This window comes from Eulemur rufifrons, chromosome 8, assembly GCF_041146395.1.
Source record: "Eulemur rufifrons isolate Redbay chromosome 8, OSU_ERuf_1, whole genome shotgun sequence".
NCBI lineage: Eukaryota > Metazoa > Chordata > Mammalia > Primates > Lemuridae > Eulemur > Eulemur rufifrons.
In genome coordinates this window covers 71,977,089-71,997,362 of record NC_090990.1, presented here as the reverse complement: position 1 = coordinate 71,997,362, position 20,274 = coordinate 71,977,089, and the positions used below count along the sequence as shown (strand labels likewise).

The 20,274-nt window shown below is 34.8% G+C and overlaps 1 protein-coding gene across 1 annotated transcript in view; it reads left to right on the top strand.

Annotated features, from left to right (window-relative positions):
- Nucleotides 1–18,224, top strand: part of HFM1 (helicase for meiosis 1) — a 102,911-nt gene extending 84,687 nt beyond the window's left edge. Inside the window, exons 30-38 of the mRNA XM_069478201.1 lie at nt 1,717–1,797; nt 2,051–2,166; nt 4,279–4,358; nt 5,351–5,454; nt 11,273–11,386; nt 13,183–13,267; nt 16,924–17,035; nt 17,121–17,272; nt 18,155–18,224. Coding sequence (XP_069334302.1) covers nt 1,717–1,797; nt 2,051–2,166; nt 4,279–4,358; nt 5,351–5,454; nt 11,273–11,386; nt 13,183–13,267; nt 16,924–17,035; nt 17,121–17,272; nt 18,155–18,224 — 914 coding nt within the window. The remainder of the gene's footprint in view (nt 1–1,716; nt 1,798–2,050; nt 2,167–4,278; nt 4,359–5,350; nt 5,455–11,272; nt 11,387–13,182; nt 13,268–16,923; nt 17,036–17,120; nt 17,273–18,154) is intronic.
- Nucleotides 18,225–20,274: the final 2,050 nt, after the last annotated feature.

Genomic DNA, 20,274 nt, shown 5'->3' with positions numbered 1-20,274 from the left:
AAAAGAAAGCATACAAATGGCCAAGAAATATGTGAAAAAAAATGCTCAAAATCACTGATCATCAGGGAAATGCAAATCAAAACCACAATGAAGTATCATTATCTCACCATAGTTAGGATGGCTATTATCAAAAAGACAAAAAATAACAAATGCTGTCAAGGATGTGGAGAAAAGGGAGCTCTCATACACTCTGCTGGGAATGCAAACTAGTATATCCACTATGGAAAACAATATGGAGGTCCCTCAAAAAACTACAAATAGAACTGTCATATGATTGAGCAATCACACTACTGGGGAATTTATTCAAAGGAAAGGAAATTATTACATCAGAGAGACATCTGCATCCCCAGGGTTTACTGCAGCACTATTCACAATAGCCAAGATACGGAATCAACCTAGGTATCCAACAACAGATGAATGGATAAGGAAAATGTGGTATGTATACACCACGAAATACTATGCAGTCATAAAAAGGATGAAATCCTATCATTCACAGCAACATGGATGGAACTGGAGGCCATTTTGTTAAGTGAAATAAACCAGGAATAGAAAGTTAAAAATTAAACACCACATGTTCTCACTCATTTGTGGAAGGTAAAAAAAGTTGATCTCAGGGAAGTAAAAAGTAGAACAGAGGCTATAAGAGGCTGGGAAAGGTAGGGGGAAGAAAGGGAGAGGGAGAGATTTGATAAGATACAAAATTATAGCTAGACAGGAGGAATAAGTTCTAGTGTTCTATACCACTATAGGATGACTATAGTTAATAATATACAGTTTCAAATAACTAGAAGGAGGATATTGAATGTTCCCAACACAAAGGAGGGATAAACATTTGAGATGATGGATATGCTAATTACCCTGATCTAGTCACTATACCATATATGTGTTGAAACATAATTATGTACCCCATCAATATGGGCAACTATTATTTGCCAATCAAAAAAAATATATATATATAATAAATGAAGAATTATATATTTGGATATTTTAATTCTAGCTTCAAAGAGTCAAGCTAGAAACAATCTCTTCTGTGAATTCATTTAGCAAATTTTTTAGATCTCTAAGGTACTTACTTCTAACATTTCTTAAATATATATGGCATCCTATTTACTAACTCATATCAGTAGTACAATCAAAGGACCATGAGATTTGCTTCTTTCCACATTTTTCAGGCTTAAGTATAAAGCAGGATAAAAATTTTAAAACTCTACCTTCGTTCGTACCTCACTTAGGACAAAAGTTACTGATATGTGGCCATATTTGTCTCTATTTATACCAGAGAGGTTAAGAGAAGCTTGTAGGTGGCTAGGTGTTCCTTGTGTAAAGCTGTGGATGGGACTAATAGTGGGGCAGGGACTAACTTATCAGAAATATCTTTTTTAAATTACATGGGTAGAGCTGGGCATGGTGTAACACACCTGTAATCCCAGCCACTTTGGAGGCTAAGGAAGGAGGATCACTTGAGCCTAGGAGTTTGAGGCTGTAGTGTGTGATGATAGCACCTGTGAATAGCCACTCTACTCTAACCTAGGCAACATAGCAAAATCCTGTCTCAAAAAACAAAAAAAAATTACATGGGTTAACATTTGAGGAAGTCTGAAAATCATAATCCTTTTGTACTATCTGAAAGAAAAGAGACTAGATAAAATTAATTATATTAAATTCACAATAATATATGTCATAACAAATAGGTTTGTTTTTCTTATGTTAATTTAGGAATGACTCCTTGCAAAAAACCTGGGAACCGAGACTGCAATCATCACTGTAAAAATAAACATACATGTGGACATGAGTGCTGTGAGTTCCATAAAATAAGTTTATTTTAAGTGTTAAAAATTGAAAGGTCTTTCAACTCATGAATAGAGATGACATCGTAATTATCAATAATATGTATGAGATTTATATTATGCAATGTATAACTCTCAAATAATTTTCTTTTGCGGGTAGTCTGAAAAAAAGTAAATATTAGATTTGAAATTTTGAAGAAATTTGGCTTTATATGAACAATACCTAAAGTTTAACCTAAAATATCTAAAATTTCTTTTTATAGGTAAAACTGGAGTTGCACAGAAGTCAGAAATTAAAGAGTCAACAATTTCTTCGTATTTATCTGATTTAAGAAACAGGAATGCTGTTTCAGCTCTTCCTCCAGCTAAACGTCTGAGGGTTAGTTTTAATAACATTTGTCCCTTTGTTCTGTAACTAAATGTATATCAATATTCTTTGTTCTATGTATCAATTAGTTAAATATCCACAGTGTACTTTAGAATTATTTGTGGGCTTGAATAGGAATATGACCATTATTCATAATCAATCTGTTAATCTACTTTTAGAACATAGTTATGCAGCCCCTCCCTCATTAGACTTTGGGTTTTTTTGTGGTTTTTTTGTTTGTTTGTTTGTTTTTTAAACCAGAGAAGAGGGAAAAGGAGAGGGATATGTTGCTTGGTTTGGTTCAGCAACTGAAACTAGACCCTATTGCCCTTTCCTGGCTTCATCTGTGCTGAACTGGCTGGAAAATCTGAAGTTGATTTTGATTCTTGCACCTAGATAAGTACTGACCAAGAGCCTTCCTTCCAAGTGCTGAAGGAATGAGAGTTCCTGCTAGTTGATAGGCTAGAAACAAGCAGACTTATCTTAAGCCTAAGTCATTATATCTAGAATTGTCCCTTTCTAGGGCTTTTATAAGAAATGAAGATTCCAAGTCATGAGGCCAAAACAAAAGAAATGTTGAGAAACAGGGTGAGGCATGAGATTTGAAATGATCACCACCTTCTCTGAGATAATTTTTTACTAGCACAAATTTTCCCTTTCCCCCTCCCCTCCCCTCCCTTCCTCCCTCCCTCCCTCCCTCCCTCCCTCCCTTCCTTCCTTCCTTCCTTCCTTCTTTCCTTCCTTTTTGGCTTCCATATTCTTCCTGCTGTCTTTCCATATTCATAGAGCACGGAGAATATGCCAAGGTTCTAAGATATAGTGATGAATAAAACAGTTTTATTCCCAATCCTCATAGAATTTATAGTCTAGTGAAAGATACAAATAAGTAAACAGGCCTTTTCAATATAGTGTGATAAATGATTCTGCGAAAGAAGTGTAAGATACTTGAGTTTAGATAGAAAATGTACTCAATCCACATTTGATGGGCCAAGAAAGGATTACTAATAGATATGACTGAGACCTGAAGTATAAACCAAGTATGTATGGAAGGGCAGGCACTAGAATGGTGGTGGGGAGGGATAGAAAAATATTCCAGACATAGAGATTATGCAAAGGTCCAGAGGTGATAGAGAGAGAAAGGGAGAGAAATAGAGAGAAATTGGGGGGGGGGTGCAGAGAGAGAGAGAGCATATCTTTAAGGGAACTGAAGTAATAGAATATGTCTAGAGTTCAGTTACAAGTACAGAAGTAGAGAGAGATGAGGCTGAAGAGGTAAGCAGGAGCTAGATCATGCACACCTTGTTGCTGTCTTAAGGATTTAGACTATCCTGAAAGTATTGGGAAGCCACTGAAGGGCTTTAATCGGTGACATGATTACAATTGTACTTTATAAAGTTCAGTCTGGCTGCAATGTAGAGAAGGGATTAGAAGATGATAAAATAAGAACATAGGGATTCATTAGGTGGTTTTTGCAATAATCCAAGCAGAATGATGGCCTAGTGTAGGGTAGTGGCAATAGCAATGGAGGTTGGTTACTAGGTTTAAAATATTTTTCAGAGGTAGAATCAACTACCTTGGTACTTCATTGGTTATGAGAGGCGAGGTTGAAGAAGTCATCAAAAATGATGCCCAGCTTTCTGGCTTGAGCAACTGGGAGAAAAGCTGGTCCTCACTAGAGTAGGAACTCTGAAGGAAAAGCAAGTTTGGAGGAGTAGACAGGTTAAGTTTAATTTGGGAAATACTGAATTTGGAGGCCAGCAAGATGTCTATATCCACAGATAGTTGGATATAATTGTTTGAAAATCAGGAGAGAGATCTGAACTAGAAATATAGTAATAGATTTGAGAGTCTTTCACATTTTGTTGATAATTGAAGCCATGGGAGTAGATGAGATCTTTGAGAACATGTAGAGTGAGAAGAGAAAGAAGGCCTAGTCAAGAACCATAAAGAATGCCAACATTTAAGAAGAAGGACCTGAGAAAAATATCTAAGAACCAGCCTGAGTTTCTCCTAATTCACTGAGTTTTTGACTTTATGTATCAGCAGGAATTTTGCTGTTTGGCTCATTTGTTAAAAAATCTTGATGTGAAATTGATAGTTGATCTTATTTTTTTTCATTAATAGATACAAATGAATAAATCTCAAAATGTGGACCTTAAAGAGTTTGGTTTTACTCCAAAAGCTTCCCTTCCAAGAATATCAAGGTACAAATATAATGTTAATATCTAAAGTAAAATATTCATTATAAACTTTTTTTTCCTTCATATAATCACTTATTCAGGGAAAGATGGTCGCTGGCTACCCTCAAATCACAGTTATCATTTAGTTCCATAATGAAGCAATGACATCATAAAGATTTCAGTATCTTTGACACCCTCAATTTATTTAGAACGCTACAGTTACAGAATACTTTAACATTCATTAAATCATCTCTTTCCTAGGAAACTACTTATATGTTTATTCTCTCAGGTTCTGTCTTGATAGAGAATGTAAACTAAGTGATAAGAGTATACTTCCAAAAGGGAAATCATGTTGGTATACAAAATCTAACCTTTCCATTCGGGGGCTCAGTCCATATTATTGATGCCTCAGATTTATAATTTAAAAATTATACTTTTATGCATTATCTTTTTTGACTTTAACAACAACCTGGCTTATAAAATGAGACATTTTTATCCTATTTTATAGGTGAAAAAAACTGAAGTTCATATTCTGAGTTAGCAAGCAGAAAGCCTTAGATGGTAACTCAGTGTTCTTTTCTTGTATCATGTTGCCTAGAAGACAGTAGTATATATAATTTCCCTTCTAGAGAAGGGCATTCTATATGCAAAGATGCTGTTCAATATATTTAACAACTAGTACAGAATAGGAACTGACCAGTCAAAATGGATGCCAGCACTGCTTCTAGAGATGCCAGCTTTTGATATCTAACTGAGAGTAGCATTAGCAATAAATTTTTAAAGGCTATACACAGACAGCAGATATCTATTGGAGGCATGTAAAGATGACTAAGAATTGGTCACCTCCATTAAACATTTATTTTTACCCTTTGTTACCCAGGCTGGGTACAGTTTATCATAGAAATGTTGAATGGATAAAACACTTTCTTCTGTTTATATTAATAAGTAGTTTTCAAGGCAAGATTAATTTTAATATTTTCTTTAACATTTTTATGGTCTTATTTTTCTTTATAAAGATCACAATATTTAAATGTACCTGAATTGCCGATAATGGACCAGTGGGATCAACATGAAATCTGTGGAGAAGTCCAACAAGAACCATCTGAATATCCAGACAAAGGTAAATTACCATTGATATTGACCTGACAGAAAATATGGTTTATTATTACTTTGAATTGGTGAGTAATGTGATTGAAAAACCAACATCTGAAAATATTATAATTATTAACTTGGCAACATTTTTCTCTTGGGTTATTGAACCAATTTTAAATTCTTGGGTCTGTTATTTTAGATGGTCCCACAATGTCTGTCACAGTTTTTTTTTTTTAAATAATCTATTTTTTACATAGTGTTGACTATTTTAATTTAAAGATAATATGAGGAAAAACTGAGAAAATAAGGGATCCGTGAGTATACAGAGTGTTAAAATGCTGAACTATTACTTTAATATATCTTTAGAATTATTTAAGATAATTTTATGTTCATAAAATTCGTCTATTTTTACAAAACAGCTTTGTGACTTTGGGCAAATTATTTAACCTCTTTGGGCCTTAGTCTTATCTTTAAAATGAAGGAATTGAATTGATTGAATTGAGTGATCTTTAATATCTCTCTAGTTCTTAAACCTATGATTCTTATAATTTCTATGACAACATGAGAATATAACCTAGGTTGTGGGATATAGCTAGTGTGTCATCTAGATTTACTTTTTGTGTCTGTCATTAAATTAATGAGATAATGCCTGTAAATTAAACACTGTACCTGGTTTATCATTATTCTGGTTCCTACCATTAATAGCATCATTTCCCTGGATCACACTGTTACTAGCCAATCTGTTAAACATGTGATAAATAATTCTGGCCATTGAGTTGTTTGTTCAAGTGGCTATGTATAGAAATAATTTCATATTATTGGCATTGGCTTCTGTTGCCACTCTTTTCTTCATGCTGTCACTTTATGCTTCCTCTTGTCATAATCTAAGATCTTAGGGAGACAAAGACTGGAGTATCTACCACCTCTTATGATACCATGGCCCCATGTGAGATTAAAAAAAGTTCCCTAATCTCACCTGGAGAATCAGAGGATTTATTTAACTTGTTAAAAGCCTGAATATCATTACGAAGTAGATAGGAGTAAAACAGTCAACCCTCTTATTGTTGTCTCCCATCAACCGGTAGCCCTCTAACTTATTCCTTCCTTATACTACTGCTCCATTCCCTGTTCTTCTCCGTATCAGACTATCTTTCCCTCTGTTTACTTTTGTGTTGTTTTTATATAGTTTTCCAACTTTTATTTCTTTTCCACCCACGATTCCAAACCAATTTATATTATGATAGTAAAGTTCCACCTAGTTACTTTAATCCCCAGAAATAACTATATCCTTATTTTACCGACTGGGCTCCCCCGCTTTTTTTTAAAGGAGCCATATAGTATAGCAGTTAAGTTCACAGGATCTGGAAACAATCTGTCTAGATCCAAGTCCTACCTCTGCCATTTATTGTAACTTTGTTCATAGTATACTTAACCATGTAGTCTAAATTCTCTCATCTGGTTATATTTTAAGGATTTTAGGATTAAATGAGAAAATTTATGTGAAGCTCTCAGCACAATATCTGGTACTGTTAGTAGTAGTAATTGGGTATATTTATAATACTTTTCACGGATTAGTCTTTGGTGGTAAAACATACTTGAAATATATTCAAATACTACTTTTGAGAATGTTTTAAGAAAAACATGGCAATTTTTATCATCTCTATTCCAGTTTAAAGAAGGGGGGGAAGAAAAAAATGTCAGAAATTATATGAGAAAATATGTTGAATCATGAAATTTAAATTGGAAGGGACCTTTGTGCAATTTCTCATTTGATAGTGAAAGAAGCTAAGACTCCAAGAGATTAAATGACTTGCCCAAAAATCACATATCTAATTAATGGCAGGGCCAGAAATAGATTCCATATCTCTTGATTCCCAGTCCAAAGCCATTTCTATAAAAAGAAATTGACTTTTAGTTATCAGTAGAGAATTGAAAATTGAACAAATAGTATATGAACTCTTTCAACTTTCCACCCCCAACTATATAATTCTCTGTCTCTCCATCCACACTTAAACCTCTATTTGTCTTAAAAGAAGAATTATCTTTTCTTCTATTCAAGGTTTATCTCTCTCCCTTTAATCTTAATACTACCCAATCCTGTCTTCCCTGGGACTTTAGAAGACCAGTTATCCCTCTTCTCTTTCCCATATTTCCATTTTCTTCTCTCTATTGTATCTTTCTCTTTAGCATATAAACATGCTCAAGCCTCTTCTTTCTTCAGCTCTGTCTTCCCATCTTGCTAGTCATGACCTTTATGATTATAAGTGATACAAATTCTACTCAAAGTGACTTAAGCACAAAAAAAGGAAACTGATTGTCTCATGTAAACTGAAAAGTCCAGACATGTATCTGGCTTTAGTCTTGGCTAGATCAAGGCATTCAAGTAATCTCATCATGCCTCTGGCTTTCTCTTAATCTTTTAGCTGTGCTTGTTGCTAATTGGCTTTATTTTTTAAATAGGCTTTCTCACATGCCCGATAACCCCTAACTTACCTCTTCCCAGTTTAGCAGCTTCAGTGGAAAAAAGCAGTCTTCCCTGTTCACTTTGGCAGACCAGGATTCATTCAAACTGGCCTCATTTTAGTCATGAGTTCATTCCTTAATCAATCCCTTATAGCTTGGGGATTGGGTCATTTTATCCTTGTAGCCCCAGGGAAGGTAGAGTGCTATGGATGATGGCCTCATCAAGATCACATGGAATGGTAGACATAGTTCCTCCAAAGGAAAAGGAGGGTACTCCTCCCAAAAGAAGGAAAAGCATGCCAGGCAGACAAAAAACAGAATTCTAGAGTCCCTATATCCTCTATCTCTTGCTTTCTCATCAAAACAAAAATTCTTGAAAGAGCAATTTGCACTCAATATGCTCACTTCCTTACATCATAGACACTCTTCATTAAAATTTGGGTTTTGTCTCCATCACTCCTTTGAAACTGCTTTTGCTCTGGCCATTTAGTGAGCTCTTAAGTCCTGAATTCAGTGAACCATTTTCAACTTTTATTCTCTTTGACCTTTGTATTTAATAGTATTTGATACTTCTGGTCTTTCCTTCCTTTTGGAAATGTCTCCTTTGGTTTCAATTAAACCATTCTATTGGTTCTTCCACTACTTCTCCACTGCTTGGGCTTTTCTTTTTCTTGATGTTGCAAAAGGCTTCTTTTGTTGTTGGTGGTGGTGTTTTTGCTTCTTTATTCTTCTCACTTCAAAAACTTTTCTGAGACAGTATCACCCAAGCTGATGTCTTCAATCACTAACTCTGTTCTGGTGATTTCTAAATCTGTGTCTCCCTTCTAGATCTTTCTGTCTAACTCCAAATTCAACTATATAATCACCTTCCTGGGCATATCCACCTAAAAGTTAACATGTTAGCATCTGAACTCTATGTTCTTTATACCTCACTCTGTTCCCTCTCTTTCTCCCTTAGCTCAATGAATAAACTCTCTTCTTTTCTAAGCTGCTAAAGGCAGAAAAAGAGTCATCCTAAATATCTCACCCCATGTATAATTAATCACCAAATCTTAATTATTTTACCTCCTACAGACCTCTCATATCTGTTATTTCCTCTCAATCATTTCTACTGATACTCTAGCCTAAGAATTCATCTCTCATTTATTGCAATAACTTTCTTACTTTTCTCTCTGCTTCTAGTCTCATTATCCTTCAATCCATAACTATTTCGAGTGATCTGACAGGCATATGTGGTCACGTAAATCTTTTGCTAAGACATCTGCAATAGTTACCCTTTGCCTGTAACAAAAAACCAAAAATCTCCTTAATATGGCAAACAAGGTTGAACATGACCTGGCACTTAACTACCTGTGCAGTTGCAATGGGCCCTGCCTTCTTCTACTTTGTGCTCCAGAAATCCTGAAAACTTATAGTTTCCCAATGTCTGATCTCTCATACTGCTATGTATTTTACACGATATTCTCCCTTATGGAATAGCTTGCCTTTCTTTCTTGCCCTGCTCCACAACTACGGCTCTACCAAGCTCAAATTCCTACTGCTGTTCCTTCATGTGTTATCACCCTAAAGGAGTCTGTCTCACTCCCATTTCAGGTTTAGTTCCTCTTTCCTCTGCATTCCCATTGCACTCTGTACCTACTTCCATTTTCATTATATACCATATTGTGTGAGTGTATGTATCAACATACAAAAGTAGAATAATGTGGACTAATGTTGTAGGTACAGTTAAAGGATAAAGTAGGATTTGGATAGGTGAAGAAGATGATAGAGGATATTTAAAGTGGAAGAAATGTAGTCGTGTACTTGAGCAAGATTCTACTGGCTTATGAGAGATGATTGTTAAATTTTTAGGAATCTTTCAGCCATTATTAAAAATTTAATTTTATAAATTATGTTAAAAACAGAGGCAAAAATATTTAACCTTCATCATTTCCTAATTGTTCTACCACATTTTACTGTTATCTGTGTTCTTGAGGTTATTTATCTATGTGGTGGAAATACTGTATAATAGAGTGCTTCTGTGCATTTCTTCCCAACTTCTCATTATGTCACAGTAGCTTGACGTCAGTTATGGGGGAGTATTTATATCATGGTAATCAGCAAACACTACCAATCAGGGTTTGATTTATTGTTTTGTTAATTGTTTAGACTTAAGAAAGTGATGGATAAAATGTTAATAGTGTAGATTAAACTTAACAGTGTGTTGTTAATATAGCCATCACATTGTGAATAACACAAAAAATTGAGGGAATATTCTTCTAGTATTTAATAACTACTATCAAATTCAGCAAAGAAGTTGCTAAAGTCAGTGATGTATGAGTGAAGGCCCAACATATGTCTTTGTTGTTTTATTTTCATCTTATTTGTTAAAGTCAACAAGAATATCAAACAACATTCATGTGAGAACTACATTTGTTGGTTGCGACCATAGGTTGACTACAGATAGAAGAGTAGCAAAATTCAATGAAAACATTCAGCAAGAATCAATTAGATATATGATATTTACATTTAAGCATACTATATATTTTATTATTACTTACAAATTGTGTGCTACACATCCTATATATCAGTACAGTTTATAATAAACATGTATGTATACATATGCATATACTTTTTGAAGAGACAGTTATTAAACATTTGTTATTATACTACTATGCAAAACTGCAAATAAAGACATTTAGTTTCCATGACAATCTTTTGAGGTTGGTACTATTATCACACCCATTAGCAGAGTCATGAAATTTGAACAATTTGTCTAAGATCATACAACTATTAATAATAAATGAGAGGTGGAATTTTCACCCAGGTAGTCCGGCTCTCAACCCATGCTATAAACAATGAATAATACTGAGAATTTTTTTATCAGGGAAAAAATAAATACATATTTTAGACAAATATATTTTATAACAATACCAAAAATTAATTTGCAGGGAGAAAAGCCAGAGGAGCAAGACCATTTTAGACGTTATTATAATCCAATCATGGAGTAGAGTTATTCTTACATAAGAATTAAGAGGAAAAATTAATTCTGTCTAAAAAAATTTATTGAAAATTAAATTTAGTGCAAGTATCAATACATATAATACAATTAATAGAATTGGCCGAATACAATATTCAGTGCTTAAATGCTTTTGAAAACTACTACTCAAGAGCTCTGTTTAGTAGTTGAAAGATGTGTTTGATATTATCAATAGATTATGATACTTGTGGTTAAAAAAGTACCTATACTCTTTTATACATATACATAACAGATTTTTCTGGATGGAACTATTCTACAACTTCAAATGAGAAAACCCCTCAAACAGTGTTATTCAATGGAAATCTTAATGTATCTGGAAACCAAAATTTGACAGATGCAGATAAAAGCAACTCTCCATTTTCAGAAGTTTTGAATGTGAACTTTGAATTGGGAGATGAAGTTTGGGATGATTTTGATGATGAAAGCTTAATAGAAGTTACTAGCTTTTCAACTGATACTGCAAAGACAAAAACGTCAGGTAAAATTATATTTTAGCATGAATTAATTTTATTAGAAATTCCTGGAATATTATTTATTTCAGCTCCTAGAACTATGTTTCTTTGCCTTTTTTGTGAGCTTGTTTAATTAGATTTGATTTAGTTTGTTAAGATTATAATTTTAGCAAAACTGAAAGTGTGATCCTTGTACAAAGAGTATTTTCCCCCACTGTGGACAGAGGTCAGGTGATTCCATGATAATGATATTGCAAGTGAGCTTTTCCTATTCTATTGATCCTATCTTGTGAAAGACCCTATTTAAATTCAGATTATTTACTGAATTTTCTGACATAAACCAGCCTATCCTGCTCTCCATTCTAAGATCACACCTGGTCTGCTAATATTTGTAAAGGACAAAAATATTCTATTTTTAAAAATATTCTTCTGCTTGCAAATAAAATAAAATCACTTTTATTTCTAGTCAAAATATTGAGTTTTCATGTATAAATAAATAAATAAGAAACTATTTGTTTCCTCTGTATTGGAAATTGAATTTAAGTCATATAGAACCCCAAAATGATGGGACTTAGTTCTTTGAGTTAAAGGTAAATTCACGCTATTTCACTAAAACTAAGAATTGAAAATCTCTTAAAGTATAAAAAGATAGCAAATTGAGATACTCTCTCCTATGAGGACTGACGGAAGGAAATCAGTTGCTCAGCCTTCTCAGTGCACTCTTATTCCCACAATTATAGTTGCCTCTTACTGTACCATCTCATGCTCTTAAAAAAAAATCTTTCTAAGGGAATAGTTAGAAGTTGAAATATTGTTTCAGGGCCCTAAGAGTTACCTAAACAGCTAATACTCCTAGAAAAAACAGGATTTGACCACATTCACAAACTAGGCCAGGAAAATCTCTGTCGTATGGGGTCATTAGGCACAGTTTTGTATATCACTGGACAACTACCAATCCCTACCTCAAGCTTAAATGTCATTGTGCACTGCAAGTTAATAGGCAACGTGTATTGATCTTTTGGAGGTAGCCTAATCATCAGGGCATAGCTTTGTCTCTGGGAAAATCAGTCTCAATAAATGCCATTTCCCCCATATATAAAGCACTTTAAGTGATAATGTGCACACAATTGAAAATATTGACTAAACTTTGACTTGATCATTTTCATGAATTAAAATATAAATATATATAAATAATGGTGGTGAGTGGAAAAACACAAACTGTTTTTCCTCTGCTTTCACACCACAATCAAAACAGAAGGCTTCTGCGACCAAATGTGTGGGTTTTTTTCTCCCACACACCAAGCAAGCAATCAATTCTGCAGTGGACAACAGCTGTGTTCCCGCAACCCAGTTCAATCTGACACTATCTACCTGGGGAAAGAAACAGGAGTCAAAGATCAAATATATATTTAACAACATCACAAGTGGTTTGAGGTCCTTTTAACATAGTGACTAATAAGGTAATCTGTGTGTTGTATAGTTTTATTCCCTTAGCTTTGTGCCCTTATTTTTCTATGCAAATTAAATTTGATTAGCCAGTATGGTGGCATGCATCCATAGTCTAAGCTACTCTGGAGGCTGAGGGAGGATTGTATGAGCCCCGGAGTTTGAGGCCAGCATGGGCAATATAGCAAGACCTCATGTCTAAAATAAATAAATGCTTACAAAAACATAAAAATATTAAATTTGATGATTGAGAAGGATTATTCATTCCTTCTGTAACTAGATTGTATCTGTTGGCAAGAGCCCTTGTAGAACTTGTGAAAGAATTCATTCAGCTGTTTCCTGGCATTTTATTTCAAAATGTTATCTCTTTACGTAGGCCTTGGAAACACTTTGGGTTCAACTACCTGGGGAAGTAAGCTACTAGAGTCAAAGAGCAAATTCCAAGGAGAAACATCAAACAGGCAAGTTTTAGAACTTTGGTTTGTAATATTTACAACTTTATAGCCTCTTGATTCATAATTGAAGATGGAGGGATCAAGTCATTAGATGTCAGAGAAAAGCTATAAGATATTAGCCAACCTAAACCTTCTTAGAGGTTTGTTTCTCAAAATGCTGTTTTCACACCACCTAGGGGTGCATATTAAAAATGCACATTCCAGAGCTCACATTAGACCTATTGAATCTTTATTTCTGGGCCTGAAGCCCAGGAATCTTCATTTTTTATATAACTCGAAAACTAAATAGGAGTTTAACAAATAGAAAAGAGGCAGATAGGCATTCCAGGTATAAAGAAGCATCTGTAAAGGGATAAGGCTTAAAAAGGCATTCCATGATCAAGGATCAGTAAAGGTATATATGGCCACACCATTAAAGCTGAGATTACTGAGGTCTGATTGTAAGGGCCTTGAATATCATGTGTAAACTCTGTACTGGATCTAGTCAATCAGGAGTCACAAACCCAAATGCCTTCAGGATTTGGTGGGCCAAAGCCAACTGTAGAGTTTCCCATCTAAAGGGAACAACTGGCCGGGCGCGGTGGCTCACGCCTGTAATCCTAGCACTCTGGGAGGCTGAGGCGGGTGGATCGCTCGAGGTCAGGAGTTTGAGACCAGCCTGAGCAAGAGCGAGACCCCATCTCTACTAAAATAGAAAGAAATTATCTGGCCAACTAAAAATATATATGGAAAAAATTAGCCGGGCATGGTGGCACATGCCTGTAGTCCCAGCTACTCGGGAGGCTGAGGCGGTAGGATCGCTTAAGCTGAGGAGTTTGAGGTTGCTGTGAGCTAGACTGACGCCACGGCACTCACTCTAGCCCAGGCAACAACAACAAAAAAATAAAAATAAAAATAAAAAAAATAAAAGGAACAACTATTACTCTTCTCCAGTTGTTGCTATGCAGAAAATGTGAGTCTAGTGTTGTCAAATATTCTTATTTTTCAAGAAAAGCTAGGAATCTGAAATCTTATGTGGTATTTCATGATTTTTAAATTTTGGCAACTATTTCAAAAATATGTGATGGACTCTGCAGTATCCCCTCCAAATAATAATAATTATAATAATGATAATAATGTCTGTAGGCCAGATGTAGCCAAGTGGCCTCTACTTTTTGATCTGTATGGTAGGCAGTGAGAAGCCATCCAAAATATTTAAGCACAGGAAAAACAATTTGATTAGGAAAAAATCATTCGAGCAGCAATATGTAGAGTGAATTATAGAGAGTGGAACCACCAGAGGCAAGGTGGCCAATAAGAAAACCAGATTATGATGAGTTCTAACCTAGGGCAGAGGTGATAGAAACAGAGAAGTAGGGTTGGATTTTTAAAACCTTTCTGAAATAAAGCAGATTCAGTTTGGCAATTGAGAAGATATGATAGCTGAGGAAGAGGGAAGAATAAATGGCAATGGGTAAATGGAGATGTAATTTGAGGATATAAGAAACATAAGAGCTTTGGAATGGAAAACAATAATTTTAGAAATGTTCAATTTGAAGTATCTTTGCAGAAATACAAAATGCGTTTGGAAATATTAGACTTGATTAGAAATCAAGGGAGAGAAATTATGGCCAAAGCTAAAACTTTCTAAAACAAACAAAAAAAATTGACAACTTTTTATTATATTTAGCTTCCAGTTTTCTTTTTCTTTTTTTTTTTTTTTTTGAGACAGAGTCTCACTCTGTTGCCTGGGCTAGAGTGAGTGCCGTGGCGTCAGTCTAGCTCACAGCAACCTCAAACTCCTGGGCTTAAGCGATCCTACCGCCTCAGCCTCCCGAGTAGCTGGGACTACAGGCATGCGCCACCATGCCCGGCTAATTTTTTGTATATATATATTTTAGTTGTGCATATAATTTCTTTCTATTTTTAGTAGAGACGGGGTCTCACTCTTGCTCAGGCTGGTCTCGAACTCCTGACCTCGAGCGATCCACCCTCCTCGGCCTCCCAGAGTGCTAGGATTACAGGCGTGAGACACCGCGCCCGGCCTAGCTTCCAGTTTTCTACTTAAAGATTATTTATTTCTCTGCTTTAAAAAAAGATACTAAATTTGTGGTGTCATTTGGAATTTTTGCTATTAGTCTTTTTACTGATCATTAGCATTAGAATCACAGAATCATAGATTTCATAGAATTCCAAAGCTAAGGGGACATAATTTAAATATCATTTAGTCTCCCCCACAGTAGATCCTTGAATTATCATTCAACATCACTGGCAAGTAATCATGCCATCTCTACCCAGGAGCTCGTTCACTACAAAACCACTTATTCCAGGTTTGGATTTCTCAGACCATTCAATAGCTTTTAAAACTATTTGGCTAAAATTTGTCTTTTTATCACTTTTATTCACTGGTTCTAATTCTGAGTCATATAGAATAAACAGCTATAAGCATCAAAGTAAAACAGATCTGTGGGTGTAGAGAAACAAAAAATAGATAAATAAGTAGGAAGACAATAAGGCACATGAACAGTTTTGTGCACCATACCTTTAAAAAACTACAAATAAATTGTGGAAGATTTTAGAAGTGACTAACAGAAGATAAGTGGGTTTAAAAATGGATCATAGTAAGTCTCAGTTAGGTAGCAGCTGCAGGGAAGAAAAAAAAAGAAATTAGAAAAAAATAAAATAAAAACGGATCCTAAATAAGAAGCCTTTGAGAATCAGAGGTATCAGAAATTGGTATCAGAAATTGCCGATGGGAAAAAGGCCTGAGGGACCTGAGGATCTGGGGTGACTTGCTTTTTTTATACGCTTTTTACTATTTTAATTTTTTTGATCACATACATATTTATTAGTCAAAGACAAAAAGATCCAATCCTATCAGTATATCTGATTCTTCCCTACCCCCACTGACTGCTCATTGCTCCTTGCATGGCTTCACGGCTTCACATTTTAGCTTTTGTCAGCTTAAATTGTCACCTCCTCAGAGATGCATTGATGACCATCTTTTTAAAATGGGTTTATGCCTACACACTGTTATTTCTCATGATATTACCCAGTTCATTTCCTTTGTATGATTTCAACACCTATAATTGTATATATATTTGTTTTTATTCATTGTCTGCTCCTCTGCTAGATGGTAACCCCTTGAGGGTTTCTTGTTTTTGTTTTTTTTACCACTTTAAACTTAGCTCCTAGTACAATATCTGGCTTATGGTAATAAATAATAAATGGGTTTTAATGAGTGAATTAACACAGAAGGTTAAGTGTGAATTTTAGTATTCAGTTTCACATAAGTATATAACTAAAAATGTCTATCTACAGTGAGCCCAGAATAGGGAAGGAAATTAAAAGTTAAGCAAATAGCATTTAGAAAAGGTTTACAGGATTATAGGTAGTGGACAATTAAGCATAAGACTCAATTTTAAAGAAAATTGTTGAATGATTATTTCTGTAGTCCCTTAAAAATAGTATTCTTACCTAATTTGGAATATATAAATTATGGTTTGGTCTAAAGGAAAGGAAATATACCAAGTTCTCCATGAGCATAAGAAACATCATCAATTTTTTGTGATAAGTGTGCTAAACTTTAATCATATTTCTTAAAAAAATCACTATGATCCATATTAGAATAGTTTGTTTCTCTTGTTTGTCATATTTTACAAGTAATTAATTTCAATTTTTAGTTTTGTTTCGTCACATGAGAAGCCAGATATTTATTTATCAAATGCTGCTATGTCCAAGTTTGGTGCATCCTCCATGACAAAACTACCTCAACAAGCTGGAAATGAAAATATCGTAAGAAAAAGCACTTTTTTACTTTTAAATTTTGCCCGAATGCTTAAACTTTCAATGATTGATATTTTTTTACCTCAAAATATAGGTCCATTTCCAAGAAAGGAAACAACAAAGTCTGTCACCAGAGATTGAGAAACTATGCTTTACTCACTCTGAAAAAAAATCAAATTGTTCAAATTTTAAGACAGTGGATGTTTTTATTAGAAACAGTGAATGTAAAAAGGAAATTGATTTTGGGTAAGAACTCTTTAAGGACATTTCAAGATTATGCCAATAAAAACCTTTTACAAAGAAATTTCAGCATTCCTTTTTCCTTGGTTCATTTTAAAGATCAGAGCGTAAACTTTTTATTTATTAAAGACATTGAAATTTTAGACCGCTGGTGAGCTAAGCTCCATAAGATGTTTCACAATATCAGATATCTAATTTTTGGAAACCTATATGTTTAATGCTATTAATGCACACATCATATTGAACTGATAAACTTATTTTTACTGATTTGAACCCAGTGTGTTAATTGTGTAAAGTATAAAGTCACTTCAGAAATCCAAATGAGATAAGCTAATTTTTCAAAAGTTCAAGTTGTATTTTAGCCAGCTAGTTATTTCACAATTCAACAGGTTCAGTGAATTTCAGTCAGAGTAAATCTAATCAGCGCCCCTACTACAGGTAGCCATTTTAGAAAGGGAGACTCTGGAGCAGTTTCTCCTTCTTAAAGAGTTAGAGACCTGTTTACACCTTTTTTTTTTTTTTTTTTTTGGCTAGTTAAGTGAAGCAGTGGGAGTGAAGAAGGGACAAAGAAAACTATAACTGGTTGTGGTCAGTTAATTGTAAACACCACTGCACTCAGACCAACCTGTTCACCCTTTTATTAAATGGCATTACCTTTTAATATGTTTAAAGAAATACCTTTACAGTCCTTACCTTTTCCAATTTATGAAGTCTAATTTTTCCCATAGATTTCCTACAAAGTTATGCATACTGAAGGTCATTTGATATATTAACCTCACAGAAATCTTTAAGCTTGTTTGTTAGTATTACACTATTTACTGTGTGTTTTAAAATAAATTGTGTTACAAAAATTTTTTTTAATTTTTCCTTTTGCTTTTTTCCTCCCAGTAGGTATCATCCTGATGATGAAGCTGATGAAATGAAGTCTTTTCTGGGAATATTTGATGGTATTTTCTAAAAAAACCTCCCCCCACAAATACTTCTTATGTTAATAAGACAAAGTATAAAGACACCTAATCACAAAGTATGCTTTTTATTTTTAAAAAGTCATTTATGTTTGTTCAGATTTTCTTCTCTTGAATTTGATCAGTTTTGTTGACTTTTCTTGTAATAAAATAGATGGACTTATTTTCCCATTATATTGTACTTCTTGAAAAACACTTTTACAGTGGCTTTGTTTCAATAAACTGATAATTAAGTTGCACTCAGAAATAATTATTTGGTTATTAATTGGATTTTGGCAAGAACCAATTTAAAATTTTTGTATATTTTCTTAAGAAGAAAGGTATTCTGTGAAAGTAAAATAATGCTAAGCTATCCAGATATTAAAAGTATGGGGAAAAATGCTAAGTTAGTCACTCTATTTATTAAATGGATTATTCACTAATATTGTTCTCATGTATTTTGTTTTACTAAAGATTTTTAAGAATTCAATATCTGTTTAAACCTATTGTTATCTAACTTTGAGCAGTAATAAATGAAACATTAATCACTTTTACAGTGGCTTGTTTTTCAATGTTGTGAATTCTAAAACTTTGTTACGTTGACTTTTACCAAGCAAAAAGATGTTTTATTATTTTCCAATGAAATATATTTCAAATTTACTTATTGATAAGTAGTATATAGGTACCCTAAGCAATGCTTATTATCTAATTTATTTATAGATACTCTGTGAAATTGAAGCCTACTTAAGACATTTTAGAAAAAAATTTTTAAGCATAAAAACCTTAGAGGCGAGATAAGTAAGGAAGAAGAGAAACTTCCAGATGAAATTGTTAAGGCTATTATTAGTAAACATTTATGAGGCATCATATGTATTAAACTTAGATAAAAAGCTTAGAACAAAACCAAGAGGCTTTGTCTCTGTGTTGAAAAATAAGGGCAACCAGTTCCTTTATTTTAATCCTCTTTACAATTGGTATGTTTCTTCATCTGAATCAATCATGCTACAACCTTTAAAGGTTCTTAAACATCATTAAAATGAAAGATTGGTGCACTACAGTCTGCTCATCTTACATACACAAACTGACCCTAAAGAAATAGCAATTTAATTCAATGTGACTTATTGTGAAAAATATTGTATTTGGTACTGTAAAGAATGGAAACATTGGTTTGCTCTCGTGGAGTTAGTTTACATTCTGGTAGAGAAGTTAAGATATATAATAAAGTAATAATAAAATATAGACTACATTGGAGCAGTTCCCAGAGACCATTTGCTAAAGAGATTAATATGGCTAGAAGGGAGCAGGTACTACTCATGGGCAATGGGAGAAAGAGCCCGAAGGCATTTCAGAGATCTGTGGGGCTGCCTCTCCCATCACAGTCAGAGAACATTAGGAGCTTGAGCGCAGAAAGGGCTCACTACCCTGAGCCTGGGCTCTTCTGCTCCCTGCTTTCTGGAGCAACCCTCCTCAGCTGCTCCAGCTGTTGCTCAAGTGGCCTCAGGTGCAGCTCAACCCATCACTCTAAAAGGTAACAACCGTAATCTTGGTGGCACTTCACCTTGGCTCAAACAGGCTCAGATGCAGCTCGTGCTCAAGCTGCAGAGGGCGTAAGCCTTGGCAGTATCCTCGTGGCACAAACTCTGCGAGCCTGCAGAATGCAAGAACTGTGGAGGCGTGGCTTCCTCCACCTAGATTTCGGAGGATGATCAAAAACCCTGGGGGCCCAGGCAGTAACTTGTGGCAAGGGTGCAGCCACGGCTGAGATCTCCAACGAGGGTAATGGCTAGTGGAGTCGCAGGGTGCGGCTGCTCTTAAGACCCCAGAATTGTAGAGCCATCAGTAGTGGGCAGCAACGGCCTGGGAAAGCTATAGGCTCGGAACTCCAACCCATGAGAGCAGCCACATGGGCTCCACCCAGCAAACCCAGAGGGGCGGGGCTGCCTTAAGCCTTGGAGGCCCAACCCCCACCAGAGTGTGTAGAGGATGCTGACATAGTTAAGGGAGGTTATTATCTAACTTTAAGATTTGTCTGCCCTGTAGATTACTTGTTTTGATTTCACAGGC